Source organism: Canis lupus, chromosome 12, assembly GCF_011100685.1.
Source record: "Canis lupus familiaris isolate Mischka breed German Shepherd chromosome 12, alternate assembly UU_Cfam_GSD_1.0, whole genome shotgun sequence".
Lineage (NCBI taxonomy): Eukaryota > Metazoa > Chordata > Mammalia > Carnivora > Canidae > Canis > Canis lupus.
In genome coordinates, this window is record NC_049233.1 from 23,094,481 (window position 1) to 23,115,421 (window position 20,941).

Here is a 20,941-nt window from a genome sequence, read left to right on the forward strand (position 1 = left end):
GTATCATTAGACAGTACATTACATAAAACAGTCAATATTTCTTGAATGAACTAATGCACATATGTATTAAGGTCCCATTTTCATCATCTGAATAATTTTCTACAAAATTCCTAATCTTTACTCTAAATGGATAGCCTCATTCAGACCATTAATGTTCTAAATCCTGTAGCCAGAGAGGATAGCATATGAGTTCAGACTTAGAATAATATTTTAAACATTATATAGGATGACAAAATAATAAAGGATTCACTAACTATATTGAAGCTCATCATGATAAAATTCAAAGCATGGGTTACAATAAACTCTGCAGATAGAAATGTGAATTGTTTTATTTTTATTTGTGCTTGTTAAGGCCATTTATCGGTATTGTGCAAAATCATGATAAAAGAGAAACAGGCATTCAAGTCTTTAACAACTTTACCTGGTGAAACTGAGTCAAAAAAGTACCTACAGTGAAGCCTTACCCAACGCTACCTTTCCACAATTATCCTACATACTTTAATCATTTTGCCAAAAAAACCCAAAAGGATGAGGAAAAGCCTGGAATAAATGTTGCAAACACTTTAAATGGAAACAATCAACCACTGCTATCCTCAGAAGAGAAATGCAATGCCAAGAGCAAGGAGATGACATGTGATGTCAATTAAACATAATTAAGATATTTAAATGTAGGAGCTGTTTTGATGCAGTCATGCAGAGTACATCCACTTATAAACAATACAAAATAACATTCCATTATTAATAAGTCAACCAAAAGTTGATTGTTGAGAGCCTGTTGAACACTTAATGCTTCAGATGATATAAGAAATAAAGACTGTTCCTTAGTCTCAAGGAACAATTCTGCTAAGATGCTCTTTTTTGCTTTACAATGCTAATTTCATGAGAAATGAAAAAACACATTCTTTACTCAAAGGCTCTGTATGAAAGCTGTTGAGATATGATTGTACCAATACAGCTTACACATATTAACTATTGCTGGGTATGTGTTATTCTGATACACAGCAGTGCCAGAATAATATGTAAGGCTAAAAAAAAAGTATAAACCCTCAAACCATATGTATGACAGAAAATAGCTTTAACAGATGTCTCATTTTTAGAGTTTTATGTACCGTGTTTGGTAAATGATGCTTTGAATTGCTCTTCTAATTTTTCTTCCAGGCCAACACAAAGGCCTCAGTTTAACAGAGGCTGGAAAGGAACTTGACCAATAAACTGTCCACTTAGAAGATGATGCTATACATGCAACTGAATTCCATTGGGGTAGATCATCCAATGGAAGTTATTTGCTACATTAGTTATGAGAAACACTAACTGCTGGTCACTGTGTATTTAAAAAATTGAAACTTGGGAAGCTCACTATCACACTCAATAATATTGCTACTACCTTCAGGATCAGGATCAGAATCTGTAACAACATGTATTTTGACAAAGAAAGAATGAGAAATACAACATGGGCAAAATGGTTTGGCTAACAAATAAGCAGGATGCAAGTTCTTGAATAAATGGGTTTGTGTTAAAATTCTCTCTCAAAGGGAAAACCAGTGAAAAATGACGACTTTGAGGAGAAAGAAGTGCCCTTACTTCACAGCAGTTAGAAAGATTGCCATTTTAGAGCCTAGAAATTATACAGAGCTAGCAGCTAGTCAAAAAATCATTAAGCACAATAATTTCCTAACATCAAGAGGGTTTCATCAAAGAAGTTGGTCAGTGATACACTTATATAATCTTATTCAGAAGTCCTCCAGCCAAGACAGCCCCAGTGGCATAGCGGTTTAGTGCCGCCTACAGCCTGGGGTGTGATCCTGGAGACCTGGGATTGAGTCCCACATCGGGCTTCCTGCATGGAGCCTGCTTCTCCCTCTGTCTCTCTCTCTGAATAAATAAATAAATAATCTTTTTTAAAAAAAGTCTTGAAGCCAGATTGGATTTTTATTGGTCTTGGATAAGAAAGTAGGCACTAAGAACAAGAGATGCAAAAAAATATGCACTGTAAAAAAAAAAAAAGTAAAAATGAACTATTGAGATTCTACCGACACAAAAAGCTTTTGCACACTGAAGGAAGCCATCAACAAAATAAAAAGGCAACCTATAAAATGGGGGAAAATTTTTGCAAATGATATAATGGATAAGGAGCTAATATCCAAAATATATAAAGAACTTACACAACTCAATGTAAAAAAAATAATAATAATCCAATTAAAAAATGGGGAAAGGACTTGAATACACCTTTCCAAAAAAGATATATGACCAAGAGACAATGAAAAGATGTTCAACATCATGAATCATATTGGAAATGTAAATCAAACCACAAGGACTTATCTATCATCTCATACCTTTCGGAATAACTAATATCAAAAAGATTTAAGAAATAGCAAGTGTTAGCACTGATGTAGAAAAAAAAAGTACCCTTGTGCATTGGTGGGAATGTAAATTGGCAGGCACTGTGGAAAACAAAGTGGAGGTTCCTCAAAAATTAAATAGTAATTTTATACCATCCAGTGATTCCACTACTATTTACCCAAAGAAAACAGAACCATTAACTTGAAAAGTAAAACATTATCACTTCCTAAAATTGCTTTTGTTTTTCTCTCCAAAATAAACATATAGATAATATACAATTATCTATATTCATTTAACTACTAATTTGTCCTTTACTCTTTGTTCTCATTATTTTGCACCTTTTTCTTTTCTGGAATTTAAAAAATTCAGCACAGTTCACAGTTAAATAATTTTGAATTGTGTAATTTTTTTTAACAATGGATGGATAATTTTGTTTGACTTCTAGGAAAAAAATGTTACAAATACAATTCTATCAACTTTCAGTAGGCTCAGACTTTCAGAATAATCATGGATCAACTCATTTTAAGCGATTTTATAGGAGAGGCCTACGATGTAATTACGTAAAAAAGTTTTGCTTTGATACACACAACTGCTGACTTTGTGAATTTGTAATATATGTATAAGCATTTTAATAGTAAAATTAATAATAGCTCCTTAGTGATAATTTCCTTTTTTAAAACTAATATTATCACAGAGAAAGTGAGTATGTGATTCTTGTGACTTCATTCAAGGTAAGTTGATACTTAGACAAGAAGGAATAAAACTAAATGACTTACATATTAGGGTACTACGTCATATCTTGAGGCATTTCAATTTTGAAAGGATCTTGACAAACCAAGAGATAATTATTTCAACAAATGCATTGATAAAAATAGAGAAAACAATTACCTTTATCACGGACATTTTTCTTTGCCTTTTTAACTTTTTAAAAATTTAGATAATAGAAAAATAACCTACACATTTTGAACATATATCATATGAATTACACATTTAAAAGCTGAAGTCTAAAATGTAGACATTTCATTGCTCATTCATATATAATGTATATTCAGCAGTAGTTAGCTGACTTTGCATTTTATGTCAATGATTTAGCATGGTATGTTTTCCCAATGTGTCCCAGATGTTATGTAAAGTCCTGAGCACATGTAAAAAATGTGTACACACGCATGTGTATATGTGTGTTTCAGGGAGGGGGGAATTCAACAATAGCCTTTATAACTTTAGCAAAAGCTGCTATTTAGACCCTATGAAAGTTACCTATTTTTATAAAAATTTAAACTGTTTTAGTGAGCATTTATAAAATGTGTATTGCCTTATGGCCTTTAAATCTGACAGCTGATGACATAAATTTTCTGGATGGTGATCAAGTACATGTTGATGCAGCTGTTGCCATGTTGCCATAGTAAGACATGCTGAAGCATCTACTTTGGTTTCCACTAGTTGAGCATGACTCTTAAATGATTACTAATGACCTATGACTTTTAATAATGAGCATATAAAATCTTGACTGTTAGTAAAAATTAATTTAAACTCTATAAAAGTTTGGGGGAGGAGAAAGATAATTCTCAACTGCACAAATAACGAACTCACATCCAGAAAGGTATATTTCTAAAAATGAACAGTGTTGAAGAAAATCTGAGTTGTGCTCCAAAGGAGCAAAATCTGCAGTGGAAAACATAAATTTGTGTATTGTTGAGCTCTATAGCAAGTTTCCAATATACTCTGCTGATTGCATTAGACTGTGGGTCACTTCTCATCCAACTTGCACTCTGTGACCTCCCTACCAAGGCCTGGCAAATTTTTTAAGTTTGTAGCATGGCTAGAAGTTTTTTTGCTGATGGGACAATGTTAATTGTTCAACAATCATATTCAAGAAGATTTAGGGTTTCTATTAGCTTTAACACATTACCTGTCCTACTTTATAAGAGAAAAACTAAGATAAATATATTATACAACTTATGTTGACATCCATCTTTTAACACTAAAAAACCCTTCCCATCTGAAAAACAAAACCTTCCTATTTGAAGTGTGAGTTGCACACTTTAAAATTTTTCTTGTATGTGCTTTCCATGATATGTGTATATTTCAATTACAAAAACAATTTTGTATCTTTAAACACTCATTCTGGAAACTCTTACTATGGAAAGAGGAAAAAGAAGGTACAAAAGTAAGCCAACCAAGGAGATAGCTACCTGTGGTGTGGTCTAACTCCATTTGCTCTCCAAATGACCTTGAGTAGATTCTAACCCTATTCACATACTGTCACTGAAAATTGGGTGTTGCCTTTTCATTAACCACTGAACTTTCCCTTACCACTATGAATTTTGCTCACCTCAATCAAAGAAGCACAACCTGTACCTAAATCCAATTACAGCTCTCAGGCTTCTCTTAGGAGAAGCATTTTAATTTGTTAAGATGGTAAGATTATCATATCTCTATAGTTATAAAAAGCAACAGACAATTAGCTAATATCTTAGAAACAAATTGTTTCTTAAGTAAACATTTATTACACATTTTACAGAGCATAGGCCTGGGAGTAGAGCCTATTTGCAGTGCATGCTGCAACTGCTGGTTCTGGAAATAGGCAAGAATCAAAACAAGTCTCTCTCTTTTCCTCCCTCATTTACCTTTGCTTTAGGGTCATAAAGGGAAAACAAGGAAGCTGGCTGTTGAAGGGGAGGTTGAATGGGTGAAATGATGAGCCAAATTTCCCAGGGCAGCTCAAAGGCTCAATTTTATGTTTTAGGTATGCTATTGAGGTTCGACATAATGTAGTATTTGAAGAAAAAGTCATGGTTCTTTTAAAAAAAAAGTTAAAGCTGTGGAAACCACATTAGAGGATTCCTTCCCAAACACTACTATGAGTTAATATAAATTTATCAACCCACAGTAGGCTGAGATCAATAGATGGCTGCATTTGAGTAAGTATTAATAACATGAGTAACATGTTATCAATGTCAGGTTTGCAATGTCATGTTTGCCCCTGACCTTAGCTGAATTATACACTTCAAAGCTAGATAAACTAATAATTATTAAGTGAGATACACAAGATGTATTACCCTACAGTGGTGGCCCTGATCATACAAGGTACAAAAGATACCCTACATATATAATGAGTGGTAAAATAATGTCTACATGGTTCATAAATGAGCTTACACAATAGATATTAACTAAAGAGCATTTATGGGATTTCATAAATACCCTCGTGCTGGAATATTCATGTGCCTTGCAGACTTAACGACCTCCTCAAATTTCTCCATACTTTCTTCAATAGAACAGTTAATATTCCTCTTGCTGAAGGATTCAGATGCAGCACCAAAAACTGATATCTCAGTAGCTCCAGCAGCAACCTGAAAAAGAGAATATAAAGGCAAAACCTAGTAATTTCAAAAATTTAAATGATAGCAATAGAAGAAATATTAACCACCGGATAGAAGCATCCTTGTGTTTATATTTGCCTTAGAATTTAAAATTAGAGTCTGCTCATCCTGCCACATCTGCTCTTTTCAAATTTAAAAATATTTGGTGATAAGAAAGTAATTCTCCAAATGCAACACCCATAAATCTGAGGCACAGAAAACACAGTGATGGCATTCCAATTTAATTTTACGTTTCCTAAATTATGTGTAAGCTCCAGAAATATTTTAACTGTAATTATGGAAAATACTAGCATCCCAATAAAAATTTTTAATATCTAAGTGAACCATTATTTTTAGACCAATTATTATTAAAATAGAGGCTAGTAAATGCTTTCTGTTCTTCTCCTCTTCCTATAACCTCACAGAAAAATGTTTTTCCGATTCATCCTTTAGACTTTGCCCGAAATTTTCTTCCTGTCTCTTAACCTAGCTCCCATTGTTTCATACCTGGACTGCTATAACCATCCCCTTGCTAGTCTTTAAATCCAAAATATTAACCTAATCATTTTTCCCTTTTGCCATTTTTTGTCCTTGCTCCAGGCTTCTCTAGTGACTTATTTTCAAATACCAAGTTTTCTCATTTTCCAGCTGGATTTTTAAAGACTTTCTATTAATGTATCTCTGGCACTGTGAAAGATTCTCCTCTCTTTCTGATACTCTCTTAATATATTAAGAAGAAATAATCTGTCATTTTTTTCTCTCCAACATTTAAAAAAAAATATATCTGCCTCTAGTCTTGTAAGTGAATTTTTAGCTTCTAAAATTAAAATTCTACTTATTTGAACACTTATTATGTGTTAGTCCTGTTGGTAGTACTTTGTGTGCTCTATTTCTAACCCACAATCTTATAAGCCAAGTTCCACTTTTCCCATTTTATAGATGAGAAAACTGTGGCTCAAAGTGGCTAAATCGTAAGCACAAGGTCCCAAAGCTACTAAAAGTTCTGAAGTCATGCTTTGAGCACAGGTGTGCCTGACTCCCAAGGCACTTCTTGCACTCCATTATCTGCACTTCCAAGCTAGCAGGAGAGTGGGCTCTCAGTTTTGATGTCTTTTTCAAGGTGGAGACATTCCTTACTCTCTTAAGACCAACGATAGCAATATTTATAATTTTTAAATGCCTCTTACTTTCTTTACAATGGGATAAAAAATATCAAAATAAACAAATGAATAATGGTTTTAACAAGATACACAATGGGTGATATATCAACTAGTACCCACAACTTTTACTTTATGTAGCACAGTCCCAATGACAAAAGTGAAAAATATTCATGAACACCAGAAATAGCTGCTGCAAAACTTTTACAGTAAAGCCATGAAAGCATAATACTTCAAACCTTTACTTAAAATTGCCCTGATTCTTCTTGTATGTGTCATTATTAAAACTTTTTGCATATAAATTCTTAAGTCACATAGGACTGGAAGAAACCAACCAGGAGAGGAACAGGGAAGTTGTGATAGGCAGCTGCAAATGACAGTAATTAGTTTCACCTAGAGGGAAGGAACAGAATCAGAAAGCTGATCCAAAAAAGTTGACAGAAATGATCCACTCTATTAATAATTATACTGAGAAATATTTAAGTTAAATTCTATATTCCTTACTAAAGAGGGAAGCAAAAAATTATGCTTTCAAAAGAATTTCATCAAAATGGATAACTGTATTTTTGTGTTTTGATTCCCGAATCATTAAACTGGAAAGGCCATTTATGTGGAACACTTCATTCCCTAATAAGATCCTGAGGTTATCGATCGCCATGTATTCATGTGTGTATATGAGAATAGCATTTAATACAGAGTAACAAAGGAGGTACATCCAATACTGTTTTAACTTTGTAAAGATCCTTAAAACAATAAGAAGCAGACTGATTTAAAAATAATTAGTAGCACGCTTACAGCACGGTGAAAACCCTGAAGATTAGGAGTAAGGACAGGATACCGAACTCCTGGGTATTGATGAATGCCTTTCATCACTTCAGTGTGATCAGCCATCTGAAATACATAATATTTATTTAACCTTAAATACTTATTGAGCATGTGTTTAGCTTTTAGGAAGGTTATAATTACACACACAATTATATTTTATAAATTAATGTCAGAAAAACAAGCTATGCCAACATAGCTAAAGATAAGTAGTTCTTAAAGTCACAAATACATTAAAAACTAGATCTGAGTTTAATTTATTCACATAACAGGATCTGGTTAAATGACTGATTACAAATAGTCAGCAATTCTTAACTTTACTATTTTCACTTCACTGATCTTTAGTCTCTTCATTTCACAGCCCAAGCTTCAAATAAAATATCCTTATGACTAGGGAAAAAGGTTTTTTTTTGTTTTTAAGATTTTATTGATTTATTTATTTGTTTATTTGAAAGAGGGACAGAGAGAACACAAGCAGGGTGAGGGACAGAGAGAGAGGGAGGGAGGGAGAGAGAGTCTAGGAAAGACTTTCGGCTGAGCATGGAAGCCCGATGCATGGCTCAATCTCAGGACCCTGAAATCATGACCTGAGCAGAAACCAAGAGCCCAATGTTTAACTGTCTGAGCCACCCTGGCACCCTTAGGTGGGGGAGAATTTTAAAGACAGTATGCTATGCATTTTCCTTCCGTATGAAAATTTTATGTTCAGATAATTTTCAATGTATGAAATTTTACATTGTTTAGTAAAAAAAAATCATGCATCTGTTTGAATAATTTAACAAGACTGGGATCCTACTATATTGTTTGGTTAGCATAAATGTTTTAGTAATAGTCATAGTGTCCTATACATTACTATCATTAGATTACTATTTGTTCTCATAATGTAAATAAATGCATACAACAGAGTACATAGTAAGAAAATTTAACCCATCCTTCCAAGCCTTTATTTTTCTGTATTTTCTATGAATCTTTAAAAATTGAATTTAAATTAAAATATCAAATCTGTTTGCCACAAAGTCTTTAATTTAGCCTCCTAGACCAAAAAACTGATGATCAAATCTCATAATCATCACATAAATTATCATTGACATAACCATGAGCTTTATATATTTAAGAATAATGAATTATGGCAGGAAAAACAAGTAAAAGGAATAATATATAAACAATGAAAAGTCTACAAAATGATCATGGAGAAAGCTATAAAAACATGCACCAAACCAAAGTCTGTATCTTCAATATGGGAATGGATGAGGAAAGATGTTTTTTTCTCTATACATTGTGGTTTGTTACAATAAATATTATTTTTAATTTTAAAATGAAATAAAAATGAGTTGAAGTACAAATGCTTTTCTTAATATACACTTTTTTAAAATGTGAAATATTATAATATTTACTGTTATTAGTCTATTGGTATTATTTTCAGTGAAATGCCAGTCAAATTTAATACTTTCAATGAAGATGGATTAAATGAGTTTTTAGTATATTTTAAATTTAAAATTATATATTTAAGATGCAAAAAAAGTTGACTGCCATCATAACTTATTGACATTTAAGCCTCCAGATTTCAGTCAATCCAAACACATTTATTTCTAAAATATGATTTTTGCTTATTTCTTCAGGATCACATTTACTATCTGCTACTTGATATATGCATTTTGTACAAAGACTAATCACTGTGTTCATCTATAATGCATAGAAGCCAAGTCTCTAATTTTAAGTCTATTTGATTTGAAGCCAGATGTTTAGTAAGCACCTTTTGTGTCCAAAACCCTATGCTTGACCTTGTGACAAACATAAATATAGGAAACTAAAGTCCTTGCACTAAATAATTTGCAATATGGTTGGGGAGATGCACATGGAAACTTAACAATTCAAAGGAATATACTGGTTATAAATGTGAGCACAGGTTAAAAGAATTCAGAATAAGGAAAAGTTGGTAGGGCCTATAACAGTCTAGGAAAATTTAAGTATGGGATACAAAGAACATGACTACAGCATATAAAAATTTAAAAAGACAGGGGCACCTGGGTGACTCAGTCATTAAGTAGCCAGCTCTTGATTTAAACTGAGGGCATAATCTCAGGGTTTTGAGATTAAACCCTGGGTTGGGCTCTACACTCAGTGAGGAGTCTGCTTGAGATTCTCTCCCTTTGCCCCTCCCCTCAACTCACTCTCTAACAAATAAATATATCTTTAAAATAAATAAAATAAAATAAAATTTTAAAAGTGGCCATACCAGTATTTCTAATCCCAAATGCTCTTCTAGAAGCTCAACAGTCCCTATCAAGAGGTGAACTGTGTTTACTTCCCACTTAAACCTAGGCCGACTTGTGATTGCTCTAAGCAATAGAGTATAGCAAAAATAACAACATGTGACCTGAGAGCCCAGGATATGGAAAAGGATACAGCTCTCGTATGGTTTTTTTCTTTGGATGAAACCACTGCAAGGAAATCAGCTAACATTCGGTGAGAAAAATTAGCTTCTGCAGAGAGGCCATGTGCAGCAGTCCATGTGCAAAGAAACTAAGGCCACCAGACAACAGCCAGCATATTTACCTGAATTCTATTATTTCATTATACATGTAAATAAACAAAAATCTGAATGAATGAAATAACAATTTAATAGATGTTTCAATCAGTAAAACGAAAAAAATGAATAGAAATGATAGTAATCAAATTTCCAAGTATGAAAGCTGAACTTTGATAATCATTAAAGACACCTTAGTAAAATTATGATAAATACATGAATTTGAATCCAACAAATCAGTGCTTTTTTGTTTTTTAAAATAGTCACAGTGGGGCAGCCTGGGTGGCTCAGCGGTTTAAGTGCCCAGGGAGTGAGCCTGGAGTCCCAGGATGAAGTCCCACTTCGGGCTCCCTGCATGGAGCCTGCTTCTCCCTCTGCCTGTGCCTCTGCCTCCCTCCCTCTCTCTGTGTCTATCATGAATAAATAAATAAAATCTTTAAAAAATAGTCATTGTAATGAGGCCATTTAAAAAGTAGCATTCTGTCTAAATTTGGTCAATAAAGACAGTTATGTAAAGAGGTTTAGAAGATCATGATAGGATATAATTTTATTACAATGAATAAAATAGAACAGATTTAAATTAAAGGTATAAAATTCTTGCTTTTTTCTTTTTCTCTTAGGAAGCTTATGCTATACTTCAATCTTTTTTTTTTTTAATTTTTATTTATTTATGATAGTTACACAGAGAGAGAGAGGGAGGCAGAGACACAGGCAGAAGGGAGAAGCAGGCTCCATGCACCAGGAGCCCGATGTGGGATTCGATCCCGGGTCTCCGGGATCACGCCCTGGGCCAAAGGCAGGCGCCAAACCGCTGCGCCACCCAGGGATTCCTGCTATACTTCAATCTTGATGTTATTTTAAATGTCTGAAGTTTAAGCTATTATTCAAATAATGGAAATATTCCTTTATAGCACCATTTTCTCATTTTAATGAAACCTTTCTACATCTGGTTTGATTTAACGTACTTTAAAGATTTTGCTTTGACTTTTCATTTAAGATCATAAAAATCTCCATAATTTGGTTGATAATATACTTTGGTATTATCTGGCCACAGTCTGGAAATGGCAATACCTATGTCTATCTGGTCAACATAACCAGCTGTATGATGGCTAATCAATCTTAGGAATCCACATTTATATATGGATTCAAGTAATAATATTTGTGTAACAATTTACAAGGGTATTAAGGATATGCAAAAGGTCATAAAATTTAGAGTGTAACAATCATATAGTTTAGAGATTTTATTTGCTATTGTCATGGAGTAATTAGACTTAGATACTCCACATTATATATTTAGACATTTTACTAATATTTTGCCATTATCTGAATACTATAATCTCTTCTAACTACATAATATCCTCATTCAAATTTCCTGAGTTTATTCGGATTTCAAGATAATGCACAAATCATAAACAATGATAAAGGGTTTCTCATAAATTTAATGAGAGAAAAAACAAGTTTCAATTATATTTTGTACACAAATTATTAATTTACATCGATAGGATACCAGGATACCAAAGTTAATTTTAAAGTGTCCTAAGACCTTAAGAAAATCATTTTAAAATTTGACTTCGGTGTTTGAATACTGATTCAATATTTTATACACTTACTACATATTTAACATGCATAGAAAAATGAAGCAGACACAGTTCATACATATATAATACACAGAACAGTAGGAAAAGATATGTGTGTACATATATATATAACAGACCACAAAATACAAATGTCATGTGATCTGCAGATTTATGGAGCAAGAGAAAAAAACATTTTTCTTGGTAAACTAGAATAATGACAAATATTTAAACTAAATCTTGTCTAGGCTAAATGTAAATAACTCAGGGGCCAGTTTTTTAACAGAGCAAATTATTCATAAAAGTTTACTGAAGCAAAACTATTCATAGAGCCTGAAACTATTTAAAAATATTCATAGAACAAGATTATTCACATATATGTCCATATATTTTCTATGATCAATTGAACTTTTATGTACTGAGAAGGAAGGGTTTGATAAGCCTAAACTTAAAACATACTTTTTTATTAAAATTCTTCAGACAATTATTGGAGAAATATTTTATAGAATCTTTTTTTAAAATCACACAATTCTTTCATTCTTAAGTCTAACGAAAGTAAAAATATCTATTACTATTTATCTCTCTCCCAAATAACTGCTGTCAGAGAAAACAGAATATTCACTAAGTAGACTTTGTTCAGTTCCAACTGAATATATGTTGTCTGAGATGTTCAATAAAGTGAAATACATATTTATAGTTAACTATTGATAGAAGTGCAGAAAAAACTGAGAGGTTCTATTTTTTGTAGACAAACTGATTCCTATTCGCTTAAGACTGATTTTTTTTTCCTTTTTCCAGAAAAAATGCAATTACAAAGATCATACATGGTAAATGCCATTAAGTTCCAGAGTTGCATTATAAAATTTTACATGGAAATCTCACACACATTGATGACATATAAAAGCTACATTTATTATTTTAACTCAATAGGAGTTTAGTCACTAACAAGACTGCAAAATAGATAGGAGGATTTGAATTGTTTTGCATCACCATGGAAAATTATTCAATGCATCTCTGTGGCTCTGTTTAAGGTAAGGAGATTGTACTGTTTTTATGGATGGAAATATTAAGAATTCAAGCTAGCACTGTGTTGTTAAATGGCAAAGGTGTTTAGAGTAGAATCTAAAATTAAAATGAGGGGAAAAGTATTAAGAGATTCCATCTTCATGGTGATATCTGTAAGTGGTATCTGCCAAATTATATTACTTGACCACCTCTTACAACTGGATCTTACAACCTAAATATGGAACTCTACTTTTACTCCTTTTCTCTCTGCCCTGTTATAACTAGTATGACCAAGTCAAGCATCATCAATGGGTGAGCATTACCTATTGCCCCTTCCTTCACTCCAACCACTGACTAAAGAACTCAAATTTTTCCTCCGTTTCACTCTAACAAGACTGTTGCACATGATTTCTCCTTATAGAATATTATGAGGAAAACTGAGAAGTGCTAGGAACAAGAGGACAAGATTGATAGAAAATCTAAATAATCAAATTAGCAATAAAGTTGGAGGAAAACAGGCTGAGTGTGAGAAATATGTTTTGGTGGCAAGATGTTTTACTGCTCTTGAGCAGTGAAGAAGTATGAGAAAACAAAAAGACAATTACACAAAATGTTGCTTTAATCTATACAGTGGGTCTCCTATAATGACTTCAAGTAATGTATATAAAGATTGGAACAGCATTTGATTCCTTTAAGTTCTTACATTATAGTTCTTTATGTATGAATTCAGGCACAAATTTTCCCACTAGAGACAGCTCATGACTGTTCTGCTCCTCAAGAATATTGTTCTTATATATTTAAAATACTTAAAATACATTGTATAACATATAGTACTCAATTACACCTCCTAATGAAATTGTTACCCTAGAGTTGAGCAGACTCCATATTCACCATGTTCTGCAATATCTGGCACCAAAAATATGTAATTATTTGAGAAGAAACAAGTTTCAAAATGTATACTGCCAGAAGCTAGCCTATAGAAAATTCTGTTAAACATTATATGTGTAAAATTGTAAGTGAATGATTCAGTTTTCATCAGTGTCAAATTAAGTGGAAGTCCTTTCTTATCAGAAATATACTCAATATACAGTATATAAAATTATAATACATAATTCATATTTTAGTTTTTATCTTTTACAAAAATGACAGAATATCTATCAAAATTCTTCACTGTGAAGAGCACAAAACTATAGTAACTCTTCTGAACTATATGCGTATAAGGCTACACATCACAAAGTGTTAGATACAATGTAACAAGACATTACCAAAAATGGATTATTATACTGAAATACACTTTACTAACCTGTCAAAAAATATATTTAAAAAAACAAAATCAGGACCTTAACACCACAAAAGACTGAATCATCTTTCTAGCTTCTCACAGAAAATATTATAAGGTGTTATTATATGAAAGAGGCTAATTAAGAACTAGAAAATGTAGAAAAAAGAAAGAAATGGAAAATCAAAACAGGACTACAACTAGCAATGAGACTGAATCAGTAATTTAAAACTGAACAAAGAAAAGTCTAGGACTAGATGAGTTCAACCAAACATTTAAGAAGTCTTAATGTCAATCCTTCTTCCAATTCTTCCAAAACATGAAAGAGGAGGGAATACTTCCAAATTCATTTTTTAAGACGATGCATTAGGAGCTGTTCTATAAGACCCTGATACCAAAACTAACAGGACACTACAAGAAAATCACACGCCAATATTCCTAATGAATACAGAGGAAAAAATCCTCCACAAAATACTAGCAAACCAACCAGAATATATAAAGAATCATACACCATGACCGAATGGTATTTATCCCTAGGATACAAGAAAGACTCAACAGGCACAAAGAAATTAGTGGGATACACTACAGTGACAGAACCAAGGATAAAAGCCACATGATCATCTAAATATATGTCAAAAATTGACCAAAAAAAGCTTCATCAAAAAGCATTTGACAAAATTAAACACTGTTTCATGATAAAAATACTCAAACAAATAAGACTTCAGGAATAGAGTAAAATTACCCTGACATAATGAGGACCATACATAAAGCCCACAGCTATCATTGTACTCAATAGTGAAAAACTTTTCCTCTAATATCAGGAATAAACAGGATGCCCACTCTTTCTATTTCTATTTGCCAAAAATTAGAAGTCCTAACCAAAGCAATTAGGCAAGAAAAAGAATTAAAGGCATGCAAAGGAAAGAAAGAAGTATAATTATCTCTATTCACAGATGGCATGATCTTTTAAATATTTATATATTTATTTATTTGAGAGACAGACAGACAGAAGGATGAGGGGCAGAAAGAGAGGGAGAGGGAGAATTTTAAGTAGATTCTGTGCTGAGCGTGGAGCCCAAAACAGGGCTCAATTTTGTGACCCTAAGATTATGACCTGAGCCAAAATCAAGTAAGATGCTTAACTGACTAAGACACCCATGGGTCTACAGATGATATGATCTTAAATGTAGAGAATTCTAAGGCACCATGTAAACAAAAATAAAAAAAAAAAACCTCTTAGAACTAAAAAAAAAAAAAAAGTAAACTTGCAGGATACAAAAATCAGTTGCACAAAAACAGACACATAGATCAATGAAACAAATGGAGAACTCAGAAATAGACCCTCAACTCCATGGTCAACTAATCTGTGACAAAGCAGGAAAGAATACCCCATAGGAAAAAAAAAAAAAAAGACAGTATCTTCAACAAATGGAGTTGGGAAAATTAGACAGACACATGTAGGAGAATGAAACTGGACCACTTTCTTCCAACATATACAAAAATAGACTCAAAATGAATGAAAGACCTAATTGTGTGGCAGGAATCCATTAAAATCCTAGAGAAGAACAAGGCAGCAACATCTTTGACCTCTGCTACAGCAACTTCTTCCTAGACACATCTCCAAAATCAAGAGAAACAAAAGCAGAGACTGCTGGGACTTCATCAAGATAAAAAGCTTTTTCACAGCAAAGGAAACAGTCAACAAAACTAAAAGACCACCTACATAATGGGAGAAGATATTTAGAAGTGACTTACCAGATAAAGGTCTAGTATCCAAAATCTATAAAACAACTTATCAAATTCAATGCCCAAAGAACAAATAATTCAATCAAGGAATGGACAGGAGACATGAACAGATATTTCTCCAAAGAAGACACTCAAATGGCCAACAGACACAGGAAAAAATTCTCCACATCACTCAGCATCAGGGAAATACAGATCACAACCACAATGAGATACAACCTTACACCAGTCAAAATGGCTAAAATTAACTCAGAAAACAGCAGATGTTGGCAAGGATGTGGAGAAAGGGGAACTTTATTACCTTGTTGGTGGAAATGCTAACTGGTACAGCCACTGTGGAAAACAATATGGAAGTTCTTCAAAAAAGTTAAAAATAGAACTACCCTACAACCCAGCAATTGTACTAGTAAGTATTTCTTCAAAGGTTACAAATACAGTGATTCAAAGGGTCACATGCACCCCAATGTTTATATCAGCAATGTCTGCAATAGGCCAAATATGGAAAGAGTCCATGGACAGATGAATAGGTAAAGAATATATGATATATACATAGAGTGAAATATTACTTAGCCGTCAAAACAATGAAATCTTGCCATTCGCAACAACATCGATGGAACTAGAGGGTATTAGGCTAAGTGAAATAAGTCGGTCAGAAAAAGACAAATACCATATGATCTCAGCCATATGTGGAAATTAAGAAACAAAACAGATGAACACAGAGGAAGAGAAGGAAAAATAAAATAAGATAAAAACAGAGATGGAGGCAAATACTAAGATACTCTTAACATTAGGAAACAAACTGAGGGTTGCTGGAGGGGAGATGGGTGGGGGATGGGGTAATGGGTCATGGGTATTAATAAGGGCACTTGATGTAATGAGCACTGAGTGTTATATGCAACTAATGAATCACTAAATCCTACCCCTGAAGCCAGTAATAAATTACATGTAACTAAATAGAATTTAAATAAAAAAGTTTTAAAAATCAGTTAAATTTCTATACATTAACAACAAATCATCTGAAGAGGAAATTAAGACAATCTCATTTCCAATAATATCAAAAATAATAATATACTTAGGAACTAAGTTAACCGAGGAGGTGGAAGAACTGTACATGAAAACAATAAAACATTGATGAAGGAAATTAAAGAAGCTAGAAACAAGCAGAAAGACATCCCATGTTCATGGATTCCAAAATTTTGTACTGTGTAAATGTCCACACTATGCAGAGTGATCTCTAAATGAAACATGCAATCCCTATCAAAATCTCAATGGCATTTTTAACCAAAATAGGAAAATAATCCTAACATTCATATGAAATCACAAGGAAGCCCAAATAGCCAAATTAATCTTGAGAAAGAATAAAGATGGATACACTTCCTAATTTCAAAATATATTTCAAAGCTACAGTAATTAAAACAATATGAAGACAGACATATACACCAATGGGACAGAATAGAAAGCTCAGAAATAAACTGATACATATATGTTCAATTGATCTTTGACATGGGTACCAAAAATACACAATGGAGAAAAAGCATTCTCTTCAACAAATGGTGCTAGAAAAACTAGATACCAACATATAAAAGAATGAAATTGGATCCTGATCCTAGAGCGTACAGAAAAATGAACCCAAAATGGATTAAATTTAAGACCTGGAACTGTAAAACCCCTGGTGGGAGACAAGTAAAAAGCTTCATAGCACTGATTTTGGCAATGACTTATTGTATATGACACCAAAAATCCAAAAAAAAGTAAAAGTAGACAAGTGAGACTACACCAAAGTAAAAAAGCTTCTGCACAGCAAACAGAGTGAAAAAGGCAACTTACAAATTGGAAGAAAATATTTAGAAACCATACATCAGATAAGAGGTTAATACTCAATATATATAAAGAATACTGACAACCATATAGCAAAAATAACCACCTAATTAAAAATGGGCAAAGAATAGACATATCTCCAAAGAAGACATACAAATGGCCAAAAGACGTGAAAAAATGCTCAGCATCACTAATTATCAGGAAACACAAATCAAAACCACAATAAGATATTACCTTATACCTGTTAGGATGGCTAGTATAAAAAATATAGGAAATAGCAAGGATGTGGAGAAAATGGAACTCTTATTTATTGTTGGTGGAAATGCAAAATGGCACAGCCATATGGAAAACAGTGTGGAAGTTCTTCAAAAGATTAAAAATATAAATATCATATGTTCTAGCTATCCTACCTCTAGGTATTTATACATAAGAATTAAAATCAGAATCTCAAACAGATATCCGCATTGCCAAGTCAGAGCAGCATTAGTCACAATATTCAAAATGTGGAAATAATCTAAATCTCCATTGTTGAACAAATGGATAAGAAAATGTGGCATCAGCCTAGGACAAAACATCATCAGCCTTAAAGAAAATTCTGCCAAATGCAACAACACAGATGAACCTTGAGTACGTTATGCTAAATGAAGCCAAATGTAGAATGATAAATACTGAATAATTCCATGTATATGAGGTATCTATAATATAGTCAAACTCATAGAAGCAGAGAGTACAATGGTGATTGTGAGAGGCTGAGGGGAAGAGAGAAATGGGGAGTCATTATTCAATGGGTACAGTTTCAGTTATGCAAGATGGCTAAGTTCTCAATGTGTTGTACAACATTCTACCTATATTTAGTGATACTGTATGGTGCCCAGAAAAAATTTGTTATGAAGGTAGATCTCATGTTAAGTTTCCTTCCCATAAAAAAGAGTATTATGATGGAACCTCAGACCCTTAATATTTAAAATACTTTTCCTTAATTTCAAGGTATCTTTGATACTTGAAACTTTTTTTAAATTTTTATTTATTTATGATAGTCACACACAGAGAGAGAGAGAGAGAGAGAGGCAGAGACATAGGCAGAGGGAGAAGCAGGCTCCATGCACTGGGAGCCCGACGTGGGATTCGATCTCGGGTCTCAAGGATCACGTCCTGGGCCAAAGGCAGGCGCTAAACCGCTGCGCCACCCAGGGATCCCAATACTTGAAACTTTTAAAATTTCATGAGGTTTTTTGCTCATTCAAAATCAATAGTAAATAAATTTTACTACCTAATTTTATACTTAACATTATACACTCTCTCTTCTTAATGAGGATCCTCCAGCTGATAGCTTCAAAATTGGAAGTTCCCTAGACATGGTTAGCTTCTGTCCCCTAGTGATTCCCAAATCTCAGCAACAGAAAGATAACACTGAACTGTCCAAATATTATCAGCAACAGTACAACTATTACTTCATTTGGAGTTATGAGACCTAAGGGCTGGCCAACTACCCTCAAAACTGAATCACCTCAGGGATCAAACCATACATGGCACCTTACCAAAAACACAATCCTTGAAGAGGAAGGCAACCGAGCCATACATGCCTAATGTTAGCTCATTGGATAACTGCATATTCTTATTCAAAAGTTTGTGATGAGGGACCTTGACAGAGGCAACAAAGTTAAACTTGACAGCTCTTCACAAGCATCAGTAGGAAGTTAAATTAACAAGAGAAGAAGAGACTATAACAGTATGGGTTCTTTGGGTAGCATGATTAACATTGACAACTTCCACAGAATTAAAAAAAAATAAGATCCTAAACAGAGTAAAAGTTGAGTTAGAGCATTTTCCATGACCCGTCATCATTGAAAGAAAGCTCTGTCATTGTCACATGGATTCTTCCCTTACCCTGACCCATATATTTGATCTTTGGTGGTGCAAGCCAGGTACCCACTGTGATATGGAATCAGGGGACTGATTCCATATCTGAATATAGATATTCAGAACCTAAGAAGCATAAAGAAAGAATCATTTAGAGAACAAGATACTCTAAAACACATGTAGGGTATAAGACACTTGGAGAGGTAAGGAAAGTGATTTTTCAAACTCCTATAGTAGGATACAAATTAGGTCCCTTTTAGTCTTTTATAGGATACACAAATGAAGACTGGAAGGACTTAATCATTTTGACATTCTAATGTATATATGCATGGTCTAGAAGAGTCTGAAACTCCATCCTGGAGTGAAGAATAAAAGTTTTAGATTAAGTTTCTCCTTCAACTCATATAGACCCAATGGAATAAGATTTTTCTATTGCTCTGCATGAGCATCACCATTGTCCAGAGTGCTGTGGTTAGATCACACCACCCTAACTTATTAGACTCCAGCAAACTGGTATCATCTTATATCAGACACCCATAAACACAATATACCTAGGAGGACAGCATTATATCAATTACTCATTCCTTGGATGGACCCCTATTCTCCTCCCCCCACTGTTGAGATTCCAGACTAGTTTGTAGCTAAGCCCTTGGATGTTTTGAGAACTCCAGAGTCCTATTTTTCCTTAATAGCCCATCTAGTTATTGTTGAAGTGCTCCCAAATTTCCTCTAGCCATGGCAAAATGTTTGCAATACTACGTCAAGCTGCTTTGCATCTCCGATCCTTTGCATGTACCATTCCATCTGCCTGAAAATTATTTCTTCATTTTTCATCTAAGTTCATTTAATTCATCCTATATTCAGCTCAAAAACTCCTAAGACATTCTCAAACACCAGTTTGATTCACATGTCTCTATTATCTCCATAGTTATGCATGTGCCTAACATTGCTCTCATCATATTTTGTTTTTGTTTTTTTTTTTTAAGCAAAATAACAAATTTTATTTTTTTTAAATATTTTTTTCTTTATTTATTTATGATAGTCACTCATATTTTGTATACTGTCTTGTGTCTCTCTCTCCCCAAAGTATTAGCTCCTTGAAGAATTTGAATAAAAGAGGCATTTAACAAATGGTTGTTGAAGTTAACTGAAATTTCTCATCCTTGCCCTTTATTCTGTTTTAATTCAACCCATCTGGGACCATGATTTTTTTTTTCTCTACTAATTCTTCTAAGATTTTACTGTTAGTGATGGTGATAATGATAAAAACAAACATTTGCTCTATGCCAGTCTATATGTTAGGTCTGTATGTGTTGAATTCCTTACATACATTACCTCTTTAAACATTTTTAACAACCCCAATGAGAGGGATAATTTCTGTAGAAGATGACTGGAGGTATCAAAGATGAGGAAGATCACCCAGCTAGTGACAGAGAGAGAGTCTGGATGGGACTATC

The 20,941-nt window shown here is 33.4% G+C and overlaps 1 protein-coding gene and 1 long non-coding RNA gene across 9 annotated transcripts in view; one reads left to right on the forward strand and one right to left on the reverse strand.

Annotated features, from left to right (window-relative positions):
* LOC119874186 overlaps positions 1-20,941 on the forward strand; it is a 160,379-nt gene that overhangs the window by 133,503 nt on the left and 5,935 nt on the right. The window lies entirely within an intron of this gene.
* Positions 1-20,941, reverse strand: part of HMGCLL1 (3-hydroxymethyl-3-methylglutaryl-CoA lyase like 1) — a 204,923-nt gene that overhangs the window by 116,015 nt on the left and 67,967 nt on the right. For 7 of the 8 annotated variants that reach the window (XM_038554359.1, XM_038554357.1, XM_038554354.1 and 4 more), the window contains 2 exons: positions 7,652-7,747; positions 5,542-5,690 (listed from right to left, as the gene is read on the reverse strand). In XM_038554359.1, coding sequence (XP_038410287.1) covers positions 5,542-5,690; positions 7,652-7,747 — 245 coding nt within the window. The remainder of the gene's footprint in view (positions 1-5,541; positions 5,691-7,651; positions 7,748-20,941) is intronic. The other variant, XM_038554356.1, reaches the window with a different exon arrangement.